Source organism: Nyctereutes procyonoides, unplaced genomic scaffold (assembly GCF_905146905.1).
Source record: "Nyctereutes procyonoides isolate TBG_1078 unplaced genomic scaffold, NYPRO_anot_genome, whole genome shotgun sequence".
NCBI classification, from domain to species: Eukaryota; Metazoa; Chordata; class Mammalia; order Carnivora; family Canidae; genus Nyctereutes; species Nyctereutes procyonoides.
Window position 1 is genome coordinate 26,309,773 of NW_026575142.1, and position 25,929 is coordinate 26,335,701.

General features: G+C 42.8%; 1 protein-coding gene across 3 annotated transcripts in view; it reads right to left on the reverse strand.

Annotated features, from left to right (window-relative positions):
- Positions 1-25,929, reverse strand: part of TANC1 (tetratricopeptide repeat, ankyrin repeat and coiled-coil containing 1) — a 226,906-nt gene that overhangs the window by 79,759 nt on the left and 121,218 nt on the right. For all 3 annotated transcript variants that reach the window (XM_055307799.1, XM_055307801.1, XM_055307800.1), the window contains exon 5: positions 8,059-8,163. In XM_055307799.1, the coding sequence (XP_055163774.1) occupies positions 8,059-8,163 (105 nt within the window). The remainder of the gene's footprint in view (positions 1-8,058; positions 8,164-25,929) is intronic.

Consider the following 25,929-nt stretch of genomic DNA (forward strand, 5'->3'; position numbering starts at 1 on the left):
GAGCTCATTCTTACTCCAAAACGACCCCCAAACCAAAATCAATTGGGACATTCTAAATGGAAAGTATTTTATTCGTGTAGTTAATATTAAATCACTCATCAATAATAGGTGTACCTGACCCAAAACCAGTGGGATAAGAACTGGAGAGAAAGACATTATTTCTTACCAACACTTTACATCTCACGAATTTAAATATCCAAAGAATTTATGACTGCTGTATAGACTGAGTAGAAAGAATAATTGGCCTCCCACTTCCTGGGAATGCATTAGACAAGTGAAGAGTGATACTGCTTCCCAATAACGTTTTCATGGAATCTTCAATCACACCATAATGGAGTATTCAAGTGGAGAAAGCCAAAGAGAATTTCTTGGGTCATTTCCTGTCTCTTTTAACCTAATCACACTTCTTAGATTTGCAGCACCAACACTCAGGTACAGTTCATAAACTGACCAGCTCCCAGTTACTGCCATCGTAACTTCTAATCCATTTGTGCCCCTTATAACTACCCCCTCATCCTTCCCTATAGACCAAGGAAGGACTTCTCCCTGCCAAAGCTACTCTGGACTAACAGTGTGAACTTCTCTAACACTCAATTTCCCCATAAGGGAAGTGGCCATAACTACTTGTAGGTTGTGAACTAAAAAAAGTGAGAAAGCACCTTATATACCAAGCATCTTTGAGATAAGATATTATATCAAAGTTGGTTATTATTTCTACCAACTTTAACACCAAGAGCCCACTTTCTCACTATTATTTCTTTTTCTGGTTTCGAACACTTCTCTCTATATTCAATGTGCCTATATTTCTCTTACCTAACAAAAAGTAGTTTTTTGTGCATGACTTTTCTGCCTTACTTTTTTCTGCCTTACTTTTTCTGAACTTACTATTCCTTCAAAACAACAAATTTCCTACTTTTTAAAAAATTATTAAACTGTTCCCACTCAGCCTATACTTACTGCTTTCATTTCCCATCTCCTCATTCTCTCTTCTTAAAGTCCAACTCTATTAGAACCATGGGGGTCCCTGGGGATGGCCAAAGTCATTCTATCAAGAGAAGCTTTATCTGCTCTCATCCTCCTCAAACTCTATGGGCTTGGGCACTGTTGACAATGCTCAGCCACTTACACCATGTAACCTTGAGCAACTGATTAAGTATCAGTTTCTAAGATGCGTACCTTCTGAATCAAGCCTGTTAAATGAGACACAGTCCCTTCCTCTACTTCTAAATATCCATGACCTGTTTCTTGCTAAACATCTTGCCCTCCTTGCCTTCTGTTTAGAAGCATTTTCCTGTTTCTTCCTGACTGCTCCTTCTCCTAAGCCACCTTCCCCACTCCTTGAATTTCCAAAATAGTATTTATAGAGGAGCATCTACCCATGAACCTGAGCTGACTGTCAATAATCGGTTTCTAACCCTCAATACAAAAACATAGTTATCACACAAGTTAAAGTTCTTCATCCCATTTACCCCATATTGAAATTGTCACCAAATCTTACACATTTCCTCTTTCAAATTGTCTCCTGAACCAGCCTTTTTCTTTCCAGTCATACTGCCACGTATCAAGTCCTCATCCCCTCAAGTCTAGATAACTATCAGACTCTGGGTCAATTTTCTCATCTCTTTTTATTTTCTCCCTATCTTCTTTTCCTTCCTCAAAGCCAGTGGGTTCTCAAATTTTTTGTCTCAGGGTTCACTCCTAAGAATTGAGGATTTCAGAGAACTTTGGGGTATGTGGGTTGACATTTATCATATTAGAAATTAAAACTAAGGGATCCCTGGGTGGCGCAGCAGTTTGGCGCCTGCCTTTGGCCCAGGGCGCAATCCTGGAGACCCGGGATCGAATCCCACGTCGGGCTCCCGGTGCATGGAGCCTGCTTCTCCCTCTGCCTATGTCTCTGCGCCTATGTCTCTCTCTCTGTGACTATCATAAATAAAAAATAAAAAAAAATTTTTTTTTAAAAAGAAATTAAAACTAAGAATTTTTTAAACCTATGGTAATTCATTTTAAGTTTGTAAAACTTACATGTTAAGTATTTTTAATAAAAAGAATTTTTTTCAAAGGTTTCATTTTTAAGTAACCTTTACAACCAGTATGGGACTTAAACTAAACAACCTCAAGATCAAGAGTCACATGCTCTACCAATCTGGCCAGCCAGGCGTCCCCAAAATATTTTCAATTTAAAAAGTTAAGAATGACACTGTTTTATACTTCTACAAATTCTTTTTAATGTCTGGTTTAATAGAAGACAGCTAGATTCTCATGTCTGCTTCTGCATTCAATCTGTTGTAATACATTTGGTTAAAGCATGTGAAGAACTATGACCTCAAAGAGATAGGTAGCTGGGAAAGGGAGGAGCCTTCTCAATTAATTACAGATATTTTTCTTTGATACCTCACCAAAACTTGACAAGCAGCAATTCTTAAAGGTTAGTTGTACAGTTGACTTTGAATCCAAATCAATACACTTTTTAAACTCTGTTACAGTAAAAAGTCAATGGTCTATTATAAGCTTCAAATATTTTTACCCATGCATGATTTTTTAACATGCACTGATTATTTGGAAAATATTGGTTTTGCAGATCTTGCAAGTGCTGACACGTTTTATTATATGATACCAAAATATCACATTAATATAATCACCACATCTCAAATGAAAAGTCCTGGGAAGCCATCAAGCTCAATGTGACAGATACAAATTCCCAAAAACCTAAAACCTAATTTTTTCACTTAAAAGGTCACATTTTATCATTAGGAAGTAATCCCTGTCAGTTTTGTTTTTTAATTGAAATGACACACTCATTTATAGCTTCTTTTTGAGAAAATGTGGGTCTAATACCCAATTCTGAATAACCATGGCTTGCCAGTCATTCTTTCAGGCAAAAATGGTGTCCCATTAAAAAAAACTGGCTAGGTCAGCTTGCAATTCAATCACAGAACTGGTTTTCCTTGAGACCACCATCACACTTCAGCATGCAGTAGCAGTGCTTTATGGGGACTTCCCATTTCATCACACAGGCTATTACAAAGATCAGTCAGGGGTCAAGATTTAATAACCTTATTATCAGCGTTTTGTTATTTTTAATGCTAATGCACGGTGGTAAAAAATATTACTCCTAGCTCTAGTACAGCAGGTGCCCCTACTTTGATGTGCACTAAGGCATGAGAAGAGTTACCAACAATTGCTTTTGTACCCTCAGTACAAATGTCAATGCAAGAGAAATGGAAGCATCTTCCTAACAACATTACCTCACAGACCCCAGTGAGGGCCTTGGGTATGCCCAGAAGTCTATAGTCCACACTCTGAGAAGCTCTGTTTTAAGTCTTTAATTGTACTAAATTCTCCCTTTTCTTTAAAATCAATAAAAATCATTGTTGCATACACTTCTCAACCTATTAACTGATCTCTCATCTTCCCTTATCTACTCAAAGCCTTGGGGTAAAAAGGCAATGGTCTATACCCACCAATTCCATTTCCCTTTCACCTACCCACAACTCAAATTCATTCACCTTCACTAGCCTCCTGAAACAGCCCTGCTAGGCACAGTAATATTTACTTTTTAAAAGGCTGATCTCCCCTTTTGATTTCCCTGTAATTTTTGACCTTGCAAATATTCTGTCCTCCAAGGAGGAAAGTGGCAATTTTCACACTCTCAGAGAGGAAATCCATAGTTTCCAGGATTATTGTATGGTCTTGTGGGTTCTTCTACGCTTTTGCTGGCATTTTTCCCACCTAATTCACAGCTCACGAATCCTCACTTCTCTTCTCCTAACCACCTCTTCCCTAGTCTAACGCACCTCTCATTTCACCACATTCCCTCCAAACAAAAGGGTCCCCAGCTCAAACCCAGAATTCTTGAGATGCAGCTTGATTTTTCAACTGTTCAGTGGGCACTTGTGCCTAGATGTACCACTAGCATCTCAAACTCGATGTACTAGAAACTGAACTCAAACCAAAACAGATGGTTCCCTCTCTTTCAGTGTCCTCCTAACGTCATCTCAAAGCCTTCCGGCTTCCAGGGCCACGTAATTTCTCAAGAATCTGCCTATTCATCACCTCTTCCTTCCTGATCCTGTTCTAACTGGAGACCTTATTCTGTCTTATCTAACTACTGAAATCCCTTCTTAACCATCTCCCTGACCCTAGTCTCCTGCCCCACTGCTTCCTATACTTTGTTGTCAGGTAAATCTTAAGGTAATCAAGTCCTTCCCAGCTCAGCTCCTCCACTTGGAGTAGCTCCTCCAAGCTGCACTAAGGCATGAGAAGCTGGATTAGCCCAACACTACTCCCACTTATATGATAATTGCTCTGCGTATACAGGTGGTTAATCCCCACCTGGACTCTAAGGCTCCGTGACGAGAAAACCTATGCCTGATAACCCATCTAAAATAGCATCCAACACAGTGTTTTTCATAGCATCAGAATTAATATTTAAGGAAATGCAGAATGAATGGATATTCTACCCCTAGCCTATCTCCCACAACACACACACCAGGTACATCCCTCTTCTTTGAGTTCATTTAACCAAAGCCTTACTCAACTATTAGTCAAGCAGCTTATCACCATTCTAAGAAGCTGAACATCTGAAATAATAAAAAATCCAAGGTGTCAGTATTTGCTTAAACATATCTTAAAAAAGACACTCCTCCCAAGATAGGGTTGCATGTAATTATTCTGTTTCATGTGTGTTGGTTTTACTTGCTAACTTGACTGCCAGAAAAAAAGTTTCATCATATTTTGAGATTGATCTTCACCAAGCAATGACTCATTAAACTAAAACTTTCTCACCCCTCCCCATCGAAGCTTGCTCAAGTAGTTAATGACAGATGGAAGCAAATCTGAACAGATTACGGTTGCCCCTAATTCAAAGAAATATAGCTGCAAATCCTATTATAATTTAGTAATCCTCTCTAATTTATCTATTGTTTTTAAAATTTTTTCCTTAAGGCAGACGTACTTTCTTGGGGGAATGACATTCTCCTCCTAAATAATATGTTGGTTTAACAACAGGAAGCTTATTTGGGAAAAACATATTCTATATGACACACAGGTTATTAGAACCATTTGACAGGAAAAAGGGGATTGTATTTTCTTTGAAGAGCTCATTAAGTCCTTTTCCCCCCAAAGTAGTAAACGCTGCTTTTCCTAAATATTTTAGAATATTGAATAAAGTAGAATATGTTTCTCTAAAGATGTTTCCAGGTGAATGTAAACTTCAACAGATTTTTTGTATATAATAAAAATATTTATCTGCCCATATCATACAACCCACTTTCCAGATGGCTAAAATATGTAAATTCACATAATTACTTATAAATTAACGAAAGTGCTCATTGGTTTTGTTTTACTTTTATTTAAAGTTCAAATAGCTAAGAATCATAAATTTATGGGGCTAAACCACAAAATGAGGCAGCTTAGTCTGGGAAGGGTATTTCAAATATCTAGGAGTAACTCGATATTTCATGAGCCTATGGGAAATTTCGAAAGCATTTCACAAAGAGCTGTTTTCAATACTCTGTTTGGTGAATTCTGAAATGCTGTCATTGACAGCATCCAGAAAGGCATCTTAGAGATTTAAAAAAATGCCCAAAGAAAATATGAAAAGCATAAGACCAAATTTTAAGTTAAAACTTTAGTGAAGATGCTTGATAATCAACCTAGGAAGCAGGGTTTGTCTACTGTACATTAGTACGTGGTTGGGTCAATACTCAAACTCAATTAGTTTTAGTTTGCTCCAGCCTCTCCTTTTAGGTTCATTGACCTGGACATAAAATTTACACTTTAATATGGCAGATTTAATTAACCCTATTGAAATGTAAAAGACTCCATGGGGATTACAAAACACACCATCCTTTACTAATTGTCAAGTGGAAGTGTGAAGTGACCACTTTCTCATGAACCAACAGATAATTGTGAGGGCTTCCACCAACACCATGGCTAGCCACACAAGACCATATGCTTACAAACATGAACCATATCTATTTCCCTTCTCTTGAACTTGAACACTTAAAAAAGGGAAAATGTACTGTATGTCTTTAATTCTAGACCAAACTTCTGGAAACTTCTGATCTGTATTCACAGCCCAGGTATGTCATAATTTTAGTCCCCTTGCAGAAAGACAATCTTGAATCTGAGTACACGTGCAAATTGCAGGCTATTCCAGCAACATCAATCTTTACACTTGAATTAGTTCACCTGGTAGCCAATGAAGAGAAGGCCTCCCTCAAGAAAGAGAGCCCTCTGCCCTGGGCAAGAGGAGAAAAGTTCACAGTAGGAATTCTTTTTAACCTCTTTTCTTTGCCCAACACAAATCCTAAATTTCTCCCCCATTCTTACCCAGAGGAAGTCCTAAATTCTACACAGCACCTCAGTGATATTCCCCACAAGGGAGAAAGGTTACACCAAGGAGTCCAGGCCAGCCAAAACACGAAGGGCATAAATAACCAGACTTCAAAGGCTTTGGAGGGTGGAGATGGAAGTAAAGGGTGGTTTATTCTGAAATGGGTGAACACTTTGGTAGATCCGATTATTGACATTCACTTCAGAGGACCAGGTTTTTATTTTCCTTTCAAAAGCTAGAATAGAAATGAGAGAACAGATCAGAAAATGGACACCCTACCCTGCACACATGAATTCACAACCAAGAGCGTCTTCATGTTTGTAGAATGGCCATCCTAACCAGACACCACTGGGGACTCTCTGCTCTTCACCACCACTCATACCTAGTGCCCTGCCCCTCCTCAGTGCAAATCTTAGTGTGAACCTCATATCCAAACCAAACAGCTAGGTGCCTGCACAGAAGGGAAAGGATACAATTTCTCACACTAAGACACAGGCAACAGCACCCCTTCCCTGCCCAGAACACCCAGCTCCTGGCACCATCTCTTCTCCCACCCATTCCAAACTCCTCTTACTGATGTTTATCTTCTGCCAATTGCTCTTCTTAGCTCATTTTCAGGTTTATTTTCACCACCACCCTACTCCATTTTCCTAACATGTCCTACTTTGTACCACTCCACACTACATATCAGCAGAAATACAAACTGCAGACACAGAGGTTAGAACATAAAGGAGCTGTACACCTGTGACTACCCACAATTAGGGAGAGGAGGATGCCAGGTATTCCAAAGGGGAAATACAGATGAGTTTTCTCTTTCAGCATTACTACATATACTTGTAACATCGCTTCTCGGTCCTTTGGCTAAGATCAAGTGCATAAACTTGTAACTACATTGAAGTTAAAATGGGCTCTACTACATAGGCCAGGATTCCTAACCACATATTTCTGCAGGAAAATGGGATATAAGCCCAAAACATACAAACTAGAGACTATGGAGTTGTGTGTTGAGGACTCCCTGCCACCCAAGAAAGGAACAAATGGTAAATTCCCAAACTGATTTAAAAAATGAACAACTATTAATACATCTCTGAAATACTATAGTTCGTAATGTCTATTACACTTAGTCCCAGATAGAGAAAAATATATATACACAATATCCTTACTAAAAAATTTCAATTCATTTAGACTTTTTTGTTGTTGTTAATTCAACATTCTAAAGAAAGATTTTAGATGTTGAAAAAAACAAGAAAAATTTTGGATGTTAAAAAACAAAAAAGTGATCAAAAGCTAACAAACGCTTTTAAGAAAGTTAGTTATCAGGAGCTTATACGGTTAAAGTGTCAGCTTTTCAGTCAAAGCCTGCTGAATAGTCTAAAACGAGGGAGTACCGAAAAGCAAAACAGAAAGAGTGCTGGAACAGTCTACTGGCTGGTTTTCCTTATCTCCCCATGCCGGAGAGGTCAAAATTGAGAGGAAATAAGACTCAACCCTTAAACAATGCATATGCACCCACTCAACTAGTCCTCCACGGTGTATATAATTCCAAGAATCTACATTAGCTAATCAGATCTCGGTAAGTGGCCGAGGGGGAAAAAAACCTCCCAAATACATTCAGTTTGGCAAAGCATTCCTACAAGAGGCACTCAAGTTTCACTCAGAAATGGAATGTCATTATGTAAAATCTTGGGGGGGGGGGATCATTGAAAACATATTCTTACCATTCTCATTGGGCTCTGCTGCCTTGGACACTTCTCTGAACGGGATTATAACTCCGTCTCCAGGCACTCTGGGGCTTTCCACATACTTGGGCTTCCTGACGGGACCTGCAGTGGAAAAGATCCGAGTGTGGCTAATTTTTTCCAGACGCAAACAAAGCTTCGGAATGTACAGCGTGTGTCCTCCCCAGGACCCAAATATGCCTGAAGGAGGAGCCGGCCCCTTCTCCTCCCTTGAGCACACGCACGCTCATTTCAGTACAGACGCGGGAACATCCGGCCTGGGGCTGCCAAAGGAGAAGGGGCAGTAAGCTCCGTTGCAAGAACATAAGCTCGGACCCAAACCAAAGCGGCTCCTTTGCCGTGCGGTCTCTACGGCTGCCTTTGGTATCCGTCAATAAGTGATCCCGACATGTTCAAACCTGGGCAGCTTTTGGCAAAGGGTTTTTTTTTTTTTTTTATTTGGAATTGGTCTGTAACTGGGACAAAGACGATCGGGTTGCTGGGTATCTCCAGAGTCAGGAGGCAAGGATCACAAACAGCCAGGGTCACAAACAAACTCGGAGCGCCACAAAGCGCCTGCACGTTATCACACTGTGACACACGGCAATTGTGTGGGGCGCAGAGGCGGTGGCTTCCTTGGCACCCGACCGGGCCGCCTTCAGGGAGGCCTGCAGCCAGGCCAGCACGCGAACCAGGGATACAGGAGAGGCCGTCAGTCCCATTTCTCACCTTCCCCTCAGCCTCAACTAAGAAAATCTGGAATCCTTAGCTTAGGAAGACGGAACAGACTCCGCACGGTGCTGGTGGCCACGCACAGGTGCAGCCACCGTGGAAAAGAGCTTGGCCATTCCTCAAAACGTTAAACACACAGTTAGTACGTGGCCCAGCGGTTCCACTTGTGTACTCACACATGCTCACACAGAGGTCCGTACACCCGTGCTCGTGGGAGCACCATCAATAGCCCCACGTCCATCAATTGAAGACAATAAAATGTGACAAATCCACACAGTGCAAGAGTACTGGGCAATAAGAAGGAATGGGGTACCGATTCATGCTACAATAGGATGAAACCTGAAAACATCACTAAGTGAAGGAAGCCAGTGCCCCCAGACCACGTATTACAGGAGTCCATACACACGGGATATCCAGACTAGGCAAATTTATAGAAACAAAGAATGAATGGTTGCCAGGGGCTGAGGGATATGCGGGCTAAGGAGGTGACAGCGCAAAGGGGTATGAGACTTCCTTCTGGAGTGATTAAAATGTCCTGAAATTAGTGGTGATGGCTGCACAACCTTGGGAATATACTAGAAACTGCTCTAGTGTATACTTTAAACGAGTGGATTATATGATATGTGAATTATATCTAAATGAAGCTGCCTAAAAAAAAAAGACCGCTTATTTTGTCTGTTCCTTTCAAACATCACATTACATTTGGCCCAGAATCACCCACGTGACTTTCATTTTCCTTGGTTGCCTTATACTTAGGAGTGTGTTTTTGTTTTTGTTTTTGTTTTTAATCTATTTATGATAGTCACAGAGAGAGAGAAAGAGAGGCAGAGACATAGGCAGAGGGAGAAGCAGGCTCCATGCACCGGGAGCCCAACATGGGATTCGATCCCGGGTCTCCAGGATCGTGCCCTGGGCCAAAGGCAGGCGCTAAACCGCTGCTGCCACCCAGGGATCCCCAGGAGTGTGTTTTTAACAAGGCCACAGAGACAGGCAACAGTTCACACCAGTGAGGGAGAAGCCGGTGGACAGACGGTGGACAGAGTGGCAGACAGAGGTCCACACCCCCCTCCCGCCCAGCCCTGACCCTCTGGGCCCCATCACCACACCCTGAAGTGCTGAGTCAGGTGGATCCTGAGCATCCTTCTGCATCAAACATCCTATGGTCTAAGGAGTGCTATTCAGATTGAGGTTTGTGGGGACAGATGCTGCCATCTAAAGGCTTATTGCAAAAGCATCTACATTAGTATAAAATTATCCAATTCCCAGCTGCCTACAATGCACTACACATTAAAACAGACGCATTATCAAGGAAGTATACAGTACTTGACAAATAGGGATATTATTTCAGACTTCAGAAATCGTGATTTTCAAATAGCTAACAGTATGTAATCACATGGCTGCCTCCATAATTTATTTAGCTCTGTTAGAAAGGGGATTTTTTTCAAAGGTTAAACTGGAATGGCTATAGGGGAAGAGGGAGGACACGTTCACAATATGAACTGAAGACGTAGGCTACAGAGCAGAATACAAAGCATTATTCAGATTTTATCTAAAACATACACATATCCCTATATAAATAGGCATGGAAAGACAATGGGGGGAGAAGGGGAAGTGGGAAACTAACATATTTACTATGGAGGAGCCAGAAACTAGGAAGAAGAGCTCTAACAGGGCAGGAAACAGGACCAAGTAGGAGAACCTTTCCATACTTTTAGTTCCTGACCTATTCTCTACAGTGAAAGAGATCACAGGCATCTTTTCCCCCTACCATCTGCTCTCTTCCATTTAAAGGACTCAGGGGACGTGAAGCCCTGTGTTATTACTGTCTCATGATTCAAACTGCCCCAACCAGCAATGATGCCACCACTCTAGAGACACCTGTGAGTCTCTGCTCACCTTAACTCTTCAGTGTATAGTAACAGCAAATCTAAGCAGCAGATCTATTTACAGGCTTCAATCTACCTACCCCATATAGCCTTCAAAAATATTCTCCAAAAGTAAGTACTTTCTTAAAATGGATGTACAATGGTTTTTGTGAATGTTTGCAACATTGAATCCCAATGTCACCCAGAGCCTTCAAAAAGCACCTATGCCCGTCCATGTAATGGTCTTAGGACTGTGTTCTGTTCAGAGGCCAACTGCTAACCATAAGAAATACTCAGCACTGCAGAGTATTAGGAGCAGGGCCTCTGGAATCAGTCAGACCTACCTAGGTTCAAATATGGTCCCCAGCCTCCCCAACTCGGGCCTCAGTAATATCCCACAGCTAAATGATGAACAAGTAAGCCTCTTGTTCCAAGGGGAACATCCATGAAAGCAGAGACCAGATGGATCTGGTTGCCAGGATCAGCACAATGCCTGGCACAGTAAACACTGATGCAGTTTGAAACACTGCAAGAAATACCAAAATGTGACACAAAGACACGAAGTGAGCAAATGCAGCTGAAAAAATGGTACCAGTAGACTTGCTGGACACCGGGTTGCCACAAATCTTCAACTTGCAAAAGTGCAACATCTGTAAAGTGCAATACAGCAAAGTGCAATAAAACAAGGTATGCCTGTATAAACAACTGCTCTCCAACATGATCCTTTTATTTAAATTGCTTTCCACAAACAGCTGAACCTCAAATGCTATAAAACAAGAAAAATTTACAACTATAGAGGTTTTGTTCCTTCCTCCTCTCAATTGCTCATTAGAGAATCTTTGCACACTTTCCATTAAACATAGCAGATGAACACTCGTTTGCCTTTACTCCTTTTCAAAACATCATTAAAGTTGCAGTAAAGGGATTTGAGAGAGACTGATGGGGAAAGAAGACCACCACAGGCAAGAAACCAAACTTCTGAAAGTGAGAAACAGCTTGCCAAGGAGCAGTGAACTGAGAGGGCTGAAAAAGTTTAGCACTGGGGTCGAGGGTGGGAGATGGCTCAGCCTCAGAGATAGGAGGCACCTCTGAAGGCAGGGGCATGGATGGGGCCACACAGGATCAGTCAGGGCTTGAGAATCTATTTAAGAGAGAGTCAGACCCTCGGAACCAGGAAGCATTCCCTCTCTCATCCTGGAGGCTGCATCTTTCTCTGGAAGGTCTAAATGCCAAGACCATAGAGACTCAAGAGCTAAACTAAAAAACCGGGATTAACAAAAATTCCACATGCAGATTGGCAGGCCCCAGATGCACCTCCATCCTGAGCTGTGAGATCAGGGGCAGCGAGCTCGCACACCACGGCAGAAATGCATTGGAGGAGTCCTCTCTGGGGAAAGTCACCAGGAGAAAAGACCTGTAAGTAACCAGTTGGGGACGTGCCCTGAAAGAAACGGCAGGTCCCTGACCAGTCGTGGTACCACAGAGCCCATCCCCAACATGCACCCAGGACTGTCCATCAGCTTCTTTGCTCTTCAGATACAAACTAGGATCAGACAGTCGAGCCAGACCCTCCCCTGAACCTTAGCAACTGAAACAAGAACGGAACTCTGAGGAGCCAGAGAAAACAGGAGGCACACGCTCCAGAATGAGAAGCGTTATTGCTTCTACTACCCAAGGGGCTACCATGACAAGGGCCCCGGGGGTCCACACACTGGGCAGGCTAACTGAAGGAGGGGGAGACCAGATGCCGTGTCAGCAGGAGCCCTGTGACCACCAGGCACCCATCTTACGGCCGAACTGCTGGTGAACCACAGTGACACGGATTTCTACACCACTGAAACAACAATTTCCCTAAAATGAAGCGCCCACCTAGTCAACAGGGACATGAACTGCAAATTCCATCTCCCCGCCACCCTCTTACTCAGGGGATACTACTGTCCAGCATCTTTCTGTACACAGCTTTTCATTTAAAATAAAATGCTAAACATTCTCAAGCACGTGCTACCTTATAGTAAAATAATCTCACCCCTTCGCTATCAGGTTAATCCCCGCAAAACAACAAAAATATAATCCTACATAATAATTATGTAGAAAGCATGTATGAAGGTTACTATGTTGCTGCTGCTGTTGTTGTTGAGGGGAAGGTACAGAGGGAGGGAGAGAATCTTAAGCAGGGTCTATGCCCAACGTGATCTCATAACTCTGAGATTATGACCAGAGCCAAAATTAGGAATTAGACCCTCAAGGGACTAAGTCACCAAGGTGCCCCCGTTGGCTACTGTGTTTTAAGAAAAGGGTTCCTTAGAAACAATACACAGACTGCCAGGTATTAGCATGAAAATCGGCAAGGGTAACGTGGCTGGCTCAGACAGTAGAGCATACGACTCTTGATCTCAGGGTTCTGAGTTCAAGCCCCACAGCAGGTATAGAAATTAATTCAAAAAAAAAAAAAATAGTGGGAAAACCAGCTTATGTAGAGGCCAACATGTTTCCCCATCGCAGAAACCTTACCTTCCAGCCACTCCTGGGCAGCTCACCCACAGCACTGGTACGAAGCACTCTTCAAGCATCTACTATGTAGAGATCACCTGGGGGGGGGGGTGATGTCTTGTTAAAATAAAAATCATGATGTCCTAAGTATGGCTAGAACCATACTTAGCACCAAGGAATCAAGTAGGAGAGCAAGGCCATAAAAATAAAATACTGATGTCCTAACTAAGTATGGCTAGGCCATACTTCAGCACCAAGGTATCAAGTAGGAGAGCACAGCCACCATGGGCAGGGGCCCCCAAGGAGACCCACCTTTCTACTGTCGGGCCTCAACAGGGTCTAGGGTTGTGTGGTTGGGGCACCAACTTGCTCAGTCTATGAGGCTTTAGATAAATGGGGATTTGTTCTCAATCATAAATGGGAATCATTCTCGATCATAAGCAACTCTGGATTCTTTACCTCATCCAGGTTCTCCCATTGCCTACCCCCACACTCTACTATGTGATATAGGGGAAAGGTCCTCAACTTTATTATTATTTTTTTAAGATTTTATTATTCATGAAAGACACCGAGAGAGGCAGAGACACAGGCAGAGGGAGAGGCAGGCTCCCTCTGGGGAGCCTGATTCAGGACTCGATCCCTGGACCCGAGGATCACGCCCTGAGTCAAAGGCAGACACTCAACCACTGAGCCCCCCAAGTGCCCTGGGGTCCTCAACATTAAAGGGCTCTTAAGATAAAGAGACACAGAACATGCCCCAAAGAGGGCACACAGGGGCCCAGAAGGCAGCTTGCCCCAGGAGAGCTCCTGCCAGCTCTTCTCATTATACAGAAGGGCCCGTGTGGGTCCGGGAGAGGATCCACTGCAACCCCCCCTCAATCACCAGTCCCTACCCCAGGCAGGCGCTCTCCCCAGTCAGTCCTCTGCCTTTATGTAAATCTCCAAGTGTACTGTTCCCAGCCGCCAGTTTTCCTACTCTTTCGGACATTTTAATCATGCAGCTGACTATTCTGCTGCTTAGAAACTGCCATATAAGGAATATTTTTTAAAAGAGATGCAGAAATAAACCAAACTGGGCTTTATCTCCAGGCAGTGAAAGACAGAAGGGCAGGGGTGACTTTTCATTTCTGAGCATTTCAGTTAAAAATAATTATATATATGTGAAAGCAATGTTTGGGAAGCAGAACACCTGAGGCTTACTTACTGCATTTAAAGCAGTCTTACATTTTTCACAACATCTGGACACTATGAAAAGTGACACTTTGTATTATCAATCATTTTAGAGGTTTTGTTTTGTTTTTTTTTTTTAAAGCATCCTGAATTTTCAAAGAAAAGGTTCCTGTCAATTTTATCTGGTCTGGGGTTTTCATTTTACGCTAGGAAATGTTTACAAGAGGGGAACAATATAAAGGATAAGTAAGAGAATCTCCTCTGGGGGAGGGAAGCTTTATCCCTAAAGCACATGTCATTAAGTCAATTCCCAAATGGTGAGCTGTGACTATCAGATCACAGTTGGGATTTTTAAAGGGCACAGTACTGAGAGCTCCCAAAGTCTGACTCCTCCCCCTCCTGTATCCTAAAAGACAAGGGTTGTGGGGAGGAAGAGACATACACTTGGGACTGAGAAAGGGGGAAATCTGGCCTGAGGGCATGAAGGGAACACCATACCTGGGACTGGGTTGCCCTCAGTGAGAGTTTCTTGGAAGGATGTGCTTTGAGGGGAAAAAGGAGCCAGATAATGAACTGACCCGGACGAGATACAATTATTTGTCGATTTCCAGCCAGCCCATATGTCTACCCGTGTGAGTGTTGGGTTTTCCTCACGGACAATCTTTGTTTTTAGTGAAATTACATTCTGGGACAGTGTCCTGGTTTGACATCCTCAAGGACAGGCATGATACATCTCCTGTCTCTCAACGCACTTTAGCCACGATGCCTAAATCCTTTCCGTAGCCAGGAAGCCTGACCCAAAGGGAAGATAATCTCAAGCACAGTGTGTTGTCTGTTACTTGGATTTCCCCCAAAGAAGAAGAGAAGAGACTACAAATAAAAGCCTTAAATGCTGCTTGAGAGGGCTCTACTCCGCGGATGGACAAAGGCAGCACGAGGTTCCCCAACCCCACGTGCCTGGGTACTGTGAGGTGATGAGAGGCAAGGCATCAGAAGTGCCTCAGCAGAAGCTTCTCTGGTCTGCCCCGAGGGCTGCCAGAAACTTCTAGAAACACTTTTACAACTGCCTGGGGACCTTGTGTAGGGAGAGAAGGGTGATAAATCAGTGCAATCTGAGTTGTTACTGCTGTGTGTAACCTCCTCCATATCCAAAGACAGCTAAGGTCTGAGGAAATTCAGACTAATTCTAGGGAAGGAAAGAAAAAAAAGAATGTGAGAGGAAAACAATGAGTCACCTGCAAAGGGTGACTGAAATACGAGAGTTACCTGACATCACTCTCAATAAGCCTCCTTTTTCCTATTTTGAATACCTTATTTTTTAAGAGTGCACTGAGAAGGGCAGACAGCCTTGATTCCCTCGCGCAAAGCACAAGGCGCTGTGTGATATAAATGTGCATTGCCATTCAGGCACTTAAATCAAGCAGCAAAAATGGTTTCAAAATGAAGCCACGTTCCTTTCAATAAATCAGCTTTAAAATAAATACTGACAATGATTTTCTAGTCTCAGTTTGTAGTGTGCATGTTTACAGCACTAGGAGTACAATAAACCCCTAACTCTACAAAATACCCTGAGTCATGTTTCCACTTTCTGCCAATGCAGTTTGATCGGTTGGTCGTGCTATTTCTACACTGTACCTGTTTTTATATAACCGAAGCAGGGAAATACACTCACCCACCTTACTTACTCAACAAGTATCCACTGGCATCCACTGCATGCCAGACATAGTGTGGGAACAAGATATCAACATGCTCTCCTCAAGTTCTCAGCCAGGGGACAAAGCTATCATATTGCCTAAAATTGATTTCCAAACACTTCAACATAAATAAGTGGTATAAATGTGTATAAATGTGTATCAGGTGCCTTTTATCTACTGCCTAAAAGCAATTAGTTGTCTTGCTCTGGAATACAGACTCCAGAGATTAACTAGCCCCCCCCTTTTTTTTAAGATTTTATTTATTTATTTGAGAGGGAGAGCGAGAGCACAAGCATGCATGTGCTCACTCAGAGTGGGGAAGGCAGAGAGAGAGAGAGAGAATCTTAAGCAGACTCTGAGCTGAGGGTGGAGGCTGACAGGGGGTCTCGATCTCATGACCTTGGGATCTAGACTCAACTAAAAGCAAGAGCTGAGTGCTTAACCAACAGAGCCACCCAAGCATCCCAAGGTTAGCTAGCTTTTAAAAGAAAGACCAGGGGGCACCTGGGTCAGTTAAGTGACTGATTCTTGATTTCAGCTCAGGTCATGATGGCAGGGTGGTGAGATCAGCCCTGTGTGGGGCTCCCCGCTCAGCAAGGAGTCACTTGAGATTCCCGCTCTCCCTCGGCCCCTCCCCCTGCTTGCTCACATATGAGTTAAGAGGATTAACCAGAAACATCCAGGAAACACTGTGGCCTTTGTATGACCCAGGTATGAAAATCTAGCAGACCCTCAGAAACGTGGCCTAGGCTTAACTAAATAAAAGATCCAGGTCCAGCTGCCGATTCCAGGAAATTTCCTGGTCCCAATGCAAAAAAAACAGGAAATTATCTGCCACCCACCCTATGTCTGGTTAGATAAGCTGAAATTCTGTCTGCGGTAGGCAGAACACCTTGAAAGATGTCACTCCAAGATTCCTGTTCCCTGGTTACTAAATGAAACACAATGTGGATATGGCTGTGAAGTCCTGCAGATGGAATTTAGAATTAAGGTTACTAACCAGGTGACCTTAAACTAGAGAGATTATCCTGGACTATTGGGTAGACCCAATGTAACCACATGAGCCCTTAAAAGCCAAAGAGAAGACTGAAGAGTCAGTCTTCATTTCAGGTGCACAGGTGACATGTCCCTGGGGGGCTTCCAGAAAGTCTTACAAGAGCCTTGTATAAGGAGAGGAGGGTAGCAAGTCAGTGTCATCTGAGTTATAACTCATGTGACACTGTTCATACCGAAAGAGCAGGAGATGAAAAAAGGCAGAAGTTGGGGGAGGCGATTGGAGAGACTCAAAGCAGAAGGATTCAACCCTTCTGTACTTGACACATTGCTAGCTTTGAAGATGGAAGAAGGGAGCAACAAGCAAAGGAATGCAGCAGCCCCTAGAAGTTGAGAACAGCCCCCAGCCCTAGGGACCTCAATCCTATAGCCACATGGCATAGAATTCGGCCATTGTAAACAGGCGTGGGAGTGTCTCATCCTCTCAACCTCCAGAAAAGCATGCAGCCTGGCCAAAATCTTCAGTGGGCCTTGTGAAATCAGAGTAGAGAACCAGTTGTGCCTGGACTTCTAACCTACAGAACTGTGAAATAATAAACTTGTTTTAAGTGTACGTATTTCCACTAATTTCTTAGGGCAACAATGAAAAATTAATATATTGTCTATGAGATAGAGGTAATCTGTATTAGCTGCAGTAATCATGAATGCAAGGTGCTGTCAGGGCACTGACCCCCTAAAAGAACCGATCTGGAACTTCTAGATGGAACATGTGGAACCATTATATGGCTGCAGTGAGCCAGTCTGCTAATGAATCTACATGCGGACAGAACCCTGTCTGAGCCTTGTTTTCATTCACATCTGAGTTTATAGGGGAGAACTCTCTAGCCCTCACCTCCTCTAACTACTGGTAGCAATTATAATTCACCATAAAGATCTAATGCCTAAAGTTGGTTTTTTCCTGCTGGTAAGCATCATTAACCAAGCCATCACAAATACATGGTTAACCACAAATCCTGGTTTTAAGATGTCCCTAGGAAAATAATCTGACTCCTTCCGGGAATGGTAATTTTAGAGTTTACCTAAGGAACTAGGGAAGAAAGCCCATAAGAGAAAGGGTTCTCCTGTTACTCCCACAAGCAGGACAGGAGCCCTGTGGTGTGTGGTAAAGTGACAACTCCAAAAAGAGGGAGGCAGCATCCCTGAAAACTTTCTTTCCCTGAAGGTTCAGACCAATCATGGTCAAAAGAATGGTCCCTAGACCAGGAACAAGGGCATGACCAGGGATCTTGTTAGAAATGCAAACCCTCAGACCCACCACAGACCAGAGGGATTCTGATGTGCACTCAGGTTTGAACCCCACTGGGTTAGCCTGTCCTGGGTAGCCATACAACACTGGCCAGGGATACTGTTACAACCTGACTAGGTTGCACGGAGGACCATAAAAAGGGCCCCACTCTGACAAGGAGTTACCATGACACATCTTAGCAGAATGGTAAAATTTAAAAACAAAAAACTGAATAATAAAAACTGATGGTGAGGAAACAAACCAATGAGAACTCTCCTCCACTGTTGGCAGGGCTGAAAAATGGTATAGTCACTTTAGTAAAGAGTTGCCATTTTTATATAAAATTAAGCACACCATGTGACCAAGCAATTCCACAATGACATACTGACCCAAGAGAAATGAAAATTTATGTTAGCCCCAAAACTTGAATGTACATCTTTATGGCAATTTTACTGATAATCAACCACCATTAGAAGCTACCCAAATGTCCTTCAACTAGTGAATGGATAAACTATAGTATTTCCACACAACGGAATGATACTCAGCAGTAAAAAGAAAAGTGGTATTGATACCCACACCACAACAGAAATTAAGCTCAAGTGTACTATACTCAGTGAAAGAACCTAGACTCAAAAGGCTGTGTACTGTATCATTCTATTTATAGGACATTCTGGACAAGGCAAGCTATAGATTTAGACAACAGATCCCAGAGAGTAGAAGTTGACTACAGAGGAACAGCATGAGGGAAAATTTGGGGGTAAGGGAGCTGTTCTGTACTTGACTCTGGTGGTGCTGATAATACAACCCTATGCATTTCTTAAAACCCATGGAACTGTTCAACAAAAAGTAAACTTCATTATATACAAATAAAAATGGAAATTTTTTTAAAAAGGGAGGTCTGACTTAGGGTGTCCATCTCTACAGGGGAAAATCACTAACTTGTAGGATGCCTCCATTCTTGGCAAGTATCTCTGACTACTGAGAGGCAGAAACATTGGGAGGCCAGTTCCAGCATCTACTATCCACTTCTATCTTGGTAAGAAAGCCATAATTTTTAACCGGTCACTGTTTTAAGAAGTACCCAATATTTAGAGACAGGCAAAGAGATTACAGAGCGTCTGCTGAGTTGGGTGTTAGGGGTTGTTTACATGAAACAGATTCTCCAAGACTATCTCATTCTATATTCTTGACTGACTTACTAGCAACTGGACTATTTTACAGCTCTGCACATTGCCAAAAACTTAATAGCAATGTAAATGATTCCTGTCCATAGCAATGTAAACAAATTTTGTGTGGCAGAGCATATAAATCTCTGTAATCCAAATTCTCATTTAAACTAGCCTTAACATCTTACTCATTCCCTCTTTAATTAATGAGCTAAATAAAATTGTTGACATATGACCTTTTGTATTTGCATGTCCTATTTTTGCCTTCTTGAAAATTATACTTTAGCAGCACAGGGAATTAAATAAATCAGAGAGTGCATTTCCCAGCCCGCTTGGCAGCTAGGTAAATGCAATCACTGAGAGGAAATCGAGTGTTGGGTGGGATTTCGAGGAAGAGTGTTTAAAACAAGCCAACCCAGCTGAGAGGGGCCCCTTAGGAGTCCTCTCATTTTCTTCCATCTGGCAGGAAATGTCAACATGCTAACTGGTATGCTAACAATCGTACGGGAGCATGAGGTGACCTTGTGGTAGGAGGGTACAGCAGGCTGATAATGGCGCCCAAAAATATGTGCATGACCTAATCTCTGAAACCTGTAAATGTTCTTTATTTGGAAGAGTGGTTTGTGATTAAGGATTCTGAGGTGAAGAAATCTTCCTGGATTATCCAGGTGGGCCCCAAGTGCCATCATGAGTATCCTTACAAGAGATGCAAAGGGAGATGCAAAGGGAGACCACACAGAGAAAGCCCTGTGAAGACAGAGACAGAATGGAAGGAAGTAGCCATAAAAAACGATCACCTGGAGCCCCCAGAAAGTAGGAGAGCAAGAACAGATTTTCCCCAAAACCTCTGGAGGTAGTACAGTCGTACTAAACCCTTGATTTCTGAATTCTGGTCTTCAGAACTGTGAGAGAATGAATTTCCGTTGTAAGCCATCCAGTAGGTGGTACTTGGTTACGGCAGTCCCACGCAACTAATGCAGAGGGTAGGCACAAGATGGGCCTGGTTCCCTGACCATGGACACCTTGAAGTCACCTTGGCCCTGCATCATCTAACCCAGACTATTAACGAAAGAAACAAATTTTTATTTTGTTTAAGCCATTATGCATCTAATTGTTTTTACTTGAAGCCCAGCTTAATCCTTATATAGTTAACATACTGTGATCATCAATCATTGGTCCCAACTCACTGGTCCCAACCTCGACCTGCCTGATCAGCTGATCGATCATACTGGTCGTCCTGCAACCTCAGCAAGGTTGAGAATTAAATGAAGAGCTGAAGAAGTCGAACTCAAAGGACTGAAAGGACTGTGTTACCTTTAGAAATAAGTTTGCCATTGCAGGGCATAATCAGGGAACATCTAGGAGAAAATTTTTAATGTTTTTAAAATATGGACTATCAGAGTATCTGACTGATTAGCTTTGTGATTCCTATTCGAAATATGTAATTTTTAGCTTTAGTTGAAATTCATTCTAAACGCTTGACTTTAGATTATAAACAAAAAATTTGTAAATGGAGTTTAAAGGTTATAGAAAGCTACGTTTAAAATTATAACGACAATAGCTTGAAGAGTAATTTGGAACTCTTAACATCATCTGCTATAAAGACAAAATGCTGCTCTCTCAGACATCAAAAGACTCATTTTCACAATGGTCTCTCCACAGTATAAAGTCAGTTTCTCACTTTCAAAATGCTCACTGGAAGGAGTTCAAGATGGAAGGAAGGAGAGCGGGTAAAAGGAAAAATGGACTCCCCCAAATTCCTTTAACTCTAAGTTTACCACAGTCCACAGTGCATGTGGACTCTCACAGCCCTTAACCAGCCCACAATGCTAGCCATCATTTATTTCTAGTCCTTCAGCTGAATTCTAGAACCTTCCATGTGCCACCACAGTCCCTATGGTCATCATGCTATTCTCAGCATCCCCCAGATAAGTCACTTCTCCATGTTCCTATTGTCTGAACAGAGAAGGTACGCTGCTCAGAGCCACTCTCTCTAAGGTCCGGAGCAGCCCATGGTCTTGCTGTACATGGTTAGAGGCTGGTGTGTCAGGCCACGCACACGTGGCCTCTAACAATCCAGAGAGTCCCATGAAAGGCTCATCGGAGACTGAAAGCAAGAGCAGAGCTGGGCTTGTGAGCCTGAGGCAAATGTTCTTCTGTGACCTCTGGTGAGAAGCTCACACTTGGAAGCATGTGATGGCCGTTATCTGAAATACCTCTTGGAAACATCAGGAACCTCAGAGAGCAGCAGCAGAGCGCTATCTGGAGGCTTAGCTGTTATCTCTTTCAAGTTTGAACAGGACAAATTGCACTCACAGATGACATAGGTAACCCATGACATCACTGACAAGGAGCCAGCTGAAGAGCTGCTGGCAGAGGACACCTCCTTACAGGCAGGCAGCCTCTAGAGTGACGGAGCCAGTCACAACCTCCTCCAGCAATGTCTGACTTTCTCTCTGTGCTCTGAACCCAGGGACACATGGTCTGTATACGGAGTTACAGTATGGTTCTTTAGAAATTTTTTTAAAGATTTTATTTATTTATTTATTTATTTATTTATTTATTTATTTATTTATTTATTTGAGAGAGAGAGAGAGAGAGAGAGAGAGAGAGAGAGAGAGAGAGAGAGAGAAGCAGACTCCACACAGGGAGCCTGATGTGGGACTTGATCCCCGGACCCAGGATCACGCCCTGGGCTAAAGGTGGCGCTAAACCGCTGAGCCACTGGGCTGCCATAGAAATTTTTTTTTTTTTTAAATCAAAGCAACTACAATTTCATCTCACTTGCAGAAGCTGATCAAGATTAACATTCAATTCAGAATTCCTGATTCCACACTGACTTACTGCTTCTTGTTTTTTTTTTTTCTTTAAACCAATTCCAATAGGCTGTCACACTGACCTCCAGCTTAGCACTTGCTACCGGTCAAGTCAACCACAAGGCCCTATGGATTATCCCACCAATTCCCACACCTCTCCCATGCCCGTGCCCAGAGACTCCTCCTGTGGATGTAAACACTTCCAGGAGCCAGAGATCCAGTAATCCCACCCCGGCCCCATATCCCCATGGCAGGCATTAGCAGGACCCCTAACTGCTTTCCACACAGATGCAAACATCTTAAAACCTTTCAGTGAAGAAGAATGACACTATTAAAATAAGTCCCCAACCTGCCTAATCCAAAGAAAAACAGCTCCAGAAGTTCAGGGTTTCAACCTGCTGTACTTTTATGCCTCAGCTGTTAAACAATTTTAAATAATCAGCAAGAAAGCTTACCTTAAGATACCCAGACACCCTTTGGTCTGGGTGATCAAAGTTAGCAGTTACTATGCGAAAAGAAAGAGCTATTAAGAACCTTAACCTTCAAGTGTTTACTCTTTTTAATCTACACCTGGTGATGCACAAAGCCAAAGTCATAAGGTAGCCTCTTTTAAGAACATGGGTCAGGAGAGTCCCAGAAACAAGCCAAAATTGTTCCTGGAAGACACTCACCCTTCAGCAACTACCACACGGTGGCGCTGCTTCAATGCGGATTTCAGACAAAATCCACAAGTGCATTTCTTCACCATCAGGACAATGCTTGCACCCATGAGGAGTTAGAACAAAACCCAGAAATGCTCCTTTCTGATGGTTTCAACTCTGTGGTTAACAGTCTATATGGAGGAATTAAACTGTGGAGGCAGCAGCCCTCTGCCCAGGTTTTAGGCTGGACCTAACAGAATTCTGACTTTTAGCCTTTGCAGAGCTCCCGTTCACCTACAGCCCACAAGGCAACACATGAGGCAGAAGGACCAAGTGCCCCTGAGGTAGCGATCTCACAGTGCAACCTGAAATGTCACCTACCTGTGAATCTACACTGATATAAGTAACTGAATGGGGAAGAAGAAATGAATCTCCATGCAGAAAATCCCAAATTTATGTAGATACCTCACTATTGAGGATAGGGAGAAAACCCCACTCTTCACATGTGGGCTGCTCACAGCACCTTTCCTCCAGAGAGCAGGATATGGAGACAGCCATAAGAAGACAGAGTAACTTTACTATGGAGAAACGTGGAAACTACTACCGTGGCTGGGTGACCAAGTTTAACATAAAATGTGATAAGTCACGTTGCTAGTATCCACCATCAAAACGATGTGGTAAGAAGGGCACTTTACCTCTGTAGTCTTCATCTCCAAAACCCCCTAACTCCAGTCTAATTAAGAGAGAAGCATCAGACAAATCCCAACAGAGGGGCCCCCTACAAAATTGCAATCAGTATGCATCTGGCAAAGTCATCAAAACCAAGGAAGGTCTGAGAAACTAAGAGGAATCTAAGCAGACATGACAAATAAATATAATGTGGTATCCTGAATAAGATCCTGGATATTAGTTATAAACTAAAGAAATATGAATGAAGCATAGACTTTAGTTGATAATAACGTATCAATATTAGTTTGTTGTGACAATAATCATTAATGTACTATGTTAGTAATAAGAAAAACTGGGTATGTGTTAGATGGGAACTCTGAACTATGTTTGCAATTTTTCTCTAAATCTAAAACTATTTTAAAATAAAAAGGTTTAGGGACACCTGGGTGGCTCAGTTGGTTAAGCATCTGACTCCTGATTTCAGCTCAGGCCACGATCTCAAGGTCACGAGAGGGAGCCCTATGTCTGGCTCCATGCTCAGTGTGGAGTCTGCTTGAGATTCTCTCTCCTTCTCCCTCTGCCCCTCCCCACCGACTCACTCTTGCTCACTCGCTCTCTCTCTCCCTCTCAAATAAATAAAATCTTTAAAATAAAAGTTTATGTTTTAGATGATCAATTCAAAGATCACATGGTAACTAAGAGATACTTTCACATACAGGACAATGCCTTTATCTTCTGTATTAAGGCATTCAGGCTGTGTTTTTTTTGTTTTTTTTTTTTTTGTTGCTTAAGCCACCCATTCTGTGGTACTTTGTTATAGTAGCACCAGCAAACTACTAATACAAGGGTGAGGAAAAAACAACCACCACCACCACCACATGGCATCACTGAAGGTCATGGGAATGAAGAGCTTGATGGCTTCTGTGCCATCTGTACCTACCGGAAGGGATCTGACCTAATGCCGCTGTTCTAAGCAGCAATAAGGTGAAACGGAAATGTCTAGGGCTTTGGAGTAGGGCTGACGGAAATCCCAGCCAGTCAGGAACTAGCTGTGTAAACTATAGGCAAATTATCTACTCCTGGGTCTCTTCATCAACTGTGAATGAGGTTAGTACCTACACCTCAGGATCGAATATAAAGTGTCTGGTACATGGTTAAGTCCTACATAAATACTAAGTTTCATTCCCCCCCCCCCCACTTCCTTTAAGCTGGGAAACTATAAACTATGGTCTCGGGGTCAAATCGGACCCATTGCATGTTTTCATAGATGTTAGTACACCATACCCACGACCACGCATTTATGTCTATGGCTGACCTGTGCTACACTGTGCTACAATGAGAAGGCTGAGTAGTTACAGCACAGACCCTATGGTCCTCAAAGCCTGGAATATTTACCATCTGGCCTTTGACAGAAGAAACTTGTCAATTCTATTCTGTCATCAGTTACCCTATTGCCAAAAACGAACACTTTTTACTCCTTACTGTACCTGAACTTCCTGACCACTACCACAGATGCCATGTCTTAAAAAAGGGGGGGGGAGGGGAGGAAGGATTTTAAGATTTTATTTATTCACGAGAGACACAGAGAGGCAGAGACACAGGCAGAGGGAGAAGCAGGCTCCCTGTGGGGAGCTCGATGAAGGACTCAATCCCGGGACCCTGGGATCATGACCCCGAGCCAGAGGCAGATGCTCAACCACTGAGCCACCCAGGCGTCCCTCTTTCCTCCAGCCTTGAGGCCAGCACTCAGCTCAGGCTCCACACTTCCAACTCCCTAACACTCTTCATGAGCGAAGCTCTGTGGAACATCTAAGGTTCAAGATATTCAAAGTCAAACTCTCCAGCCTGCCCAACCAACCTGTTTCTGTATTCTACACTGTAGTTAATTACATAGCACCTACGCCTATGGCAGGACAGAAACAGCTTGACTAGAAATCCCAGGACCAGGGTTAAAATTCCAACTGTCAGAGACTTACCTAAATTACAAGAATAATGATCACCTTGGAGACACTTCCTAATAATTACATAGCAGAGAAGGGTAGAGCCACCAGTGCAACAACGTTTTGAATCTGGACTCACCTAGAAAACCAAGCTAGATCCCTCGGCAAGATTCCCAGCTGATTTGCAAAGAATTGGTAAAGCATGTGCAGAAATGTGGACTCCTCAGCTGCTGGGCAGTGTGGGGCAGGACCTTAAGGGACAGCCCACTTACCCCAACTGCTGAACAAATATCTCTCGTGTGCTATGGTATGAAAAGAGATAGCAAGGTCTGGCCCAGAGTTGTTCTACATTTGTCTCCTGTCCCTCATTCTCATGCACAAAAGGTCACCACAACCTATGGATTCTTTTC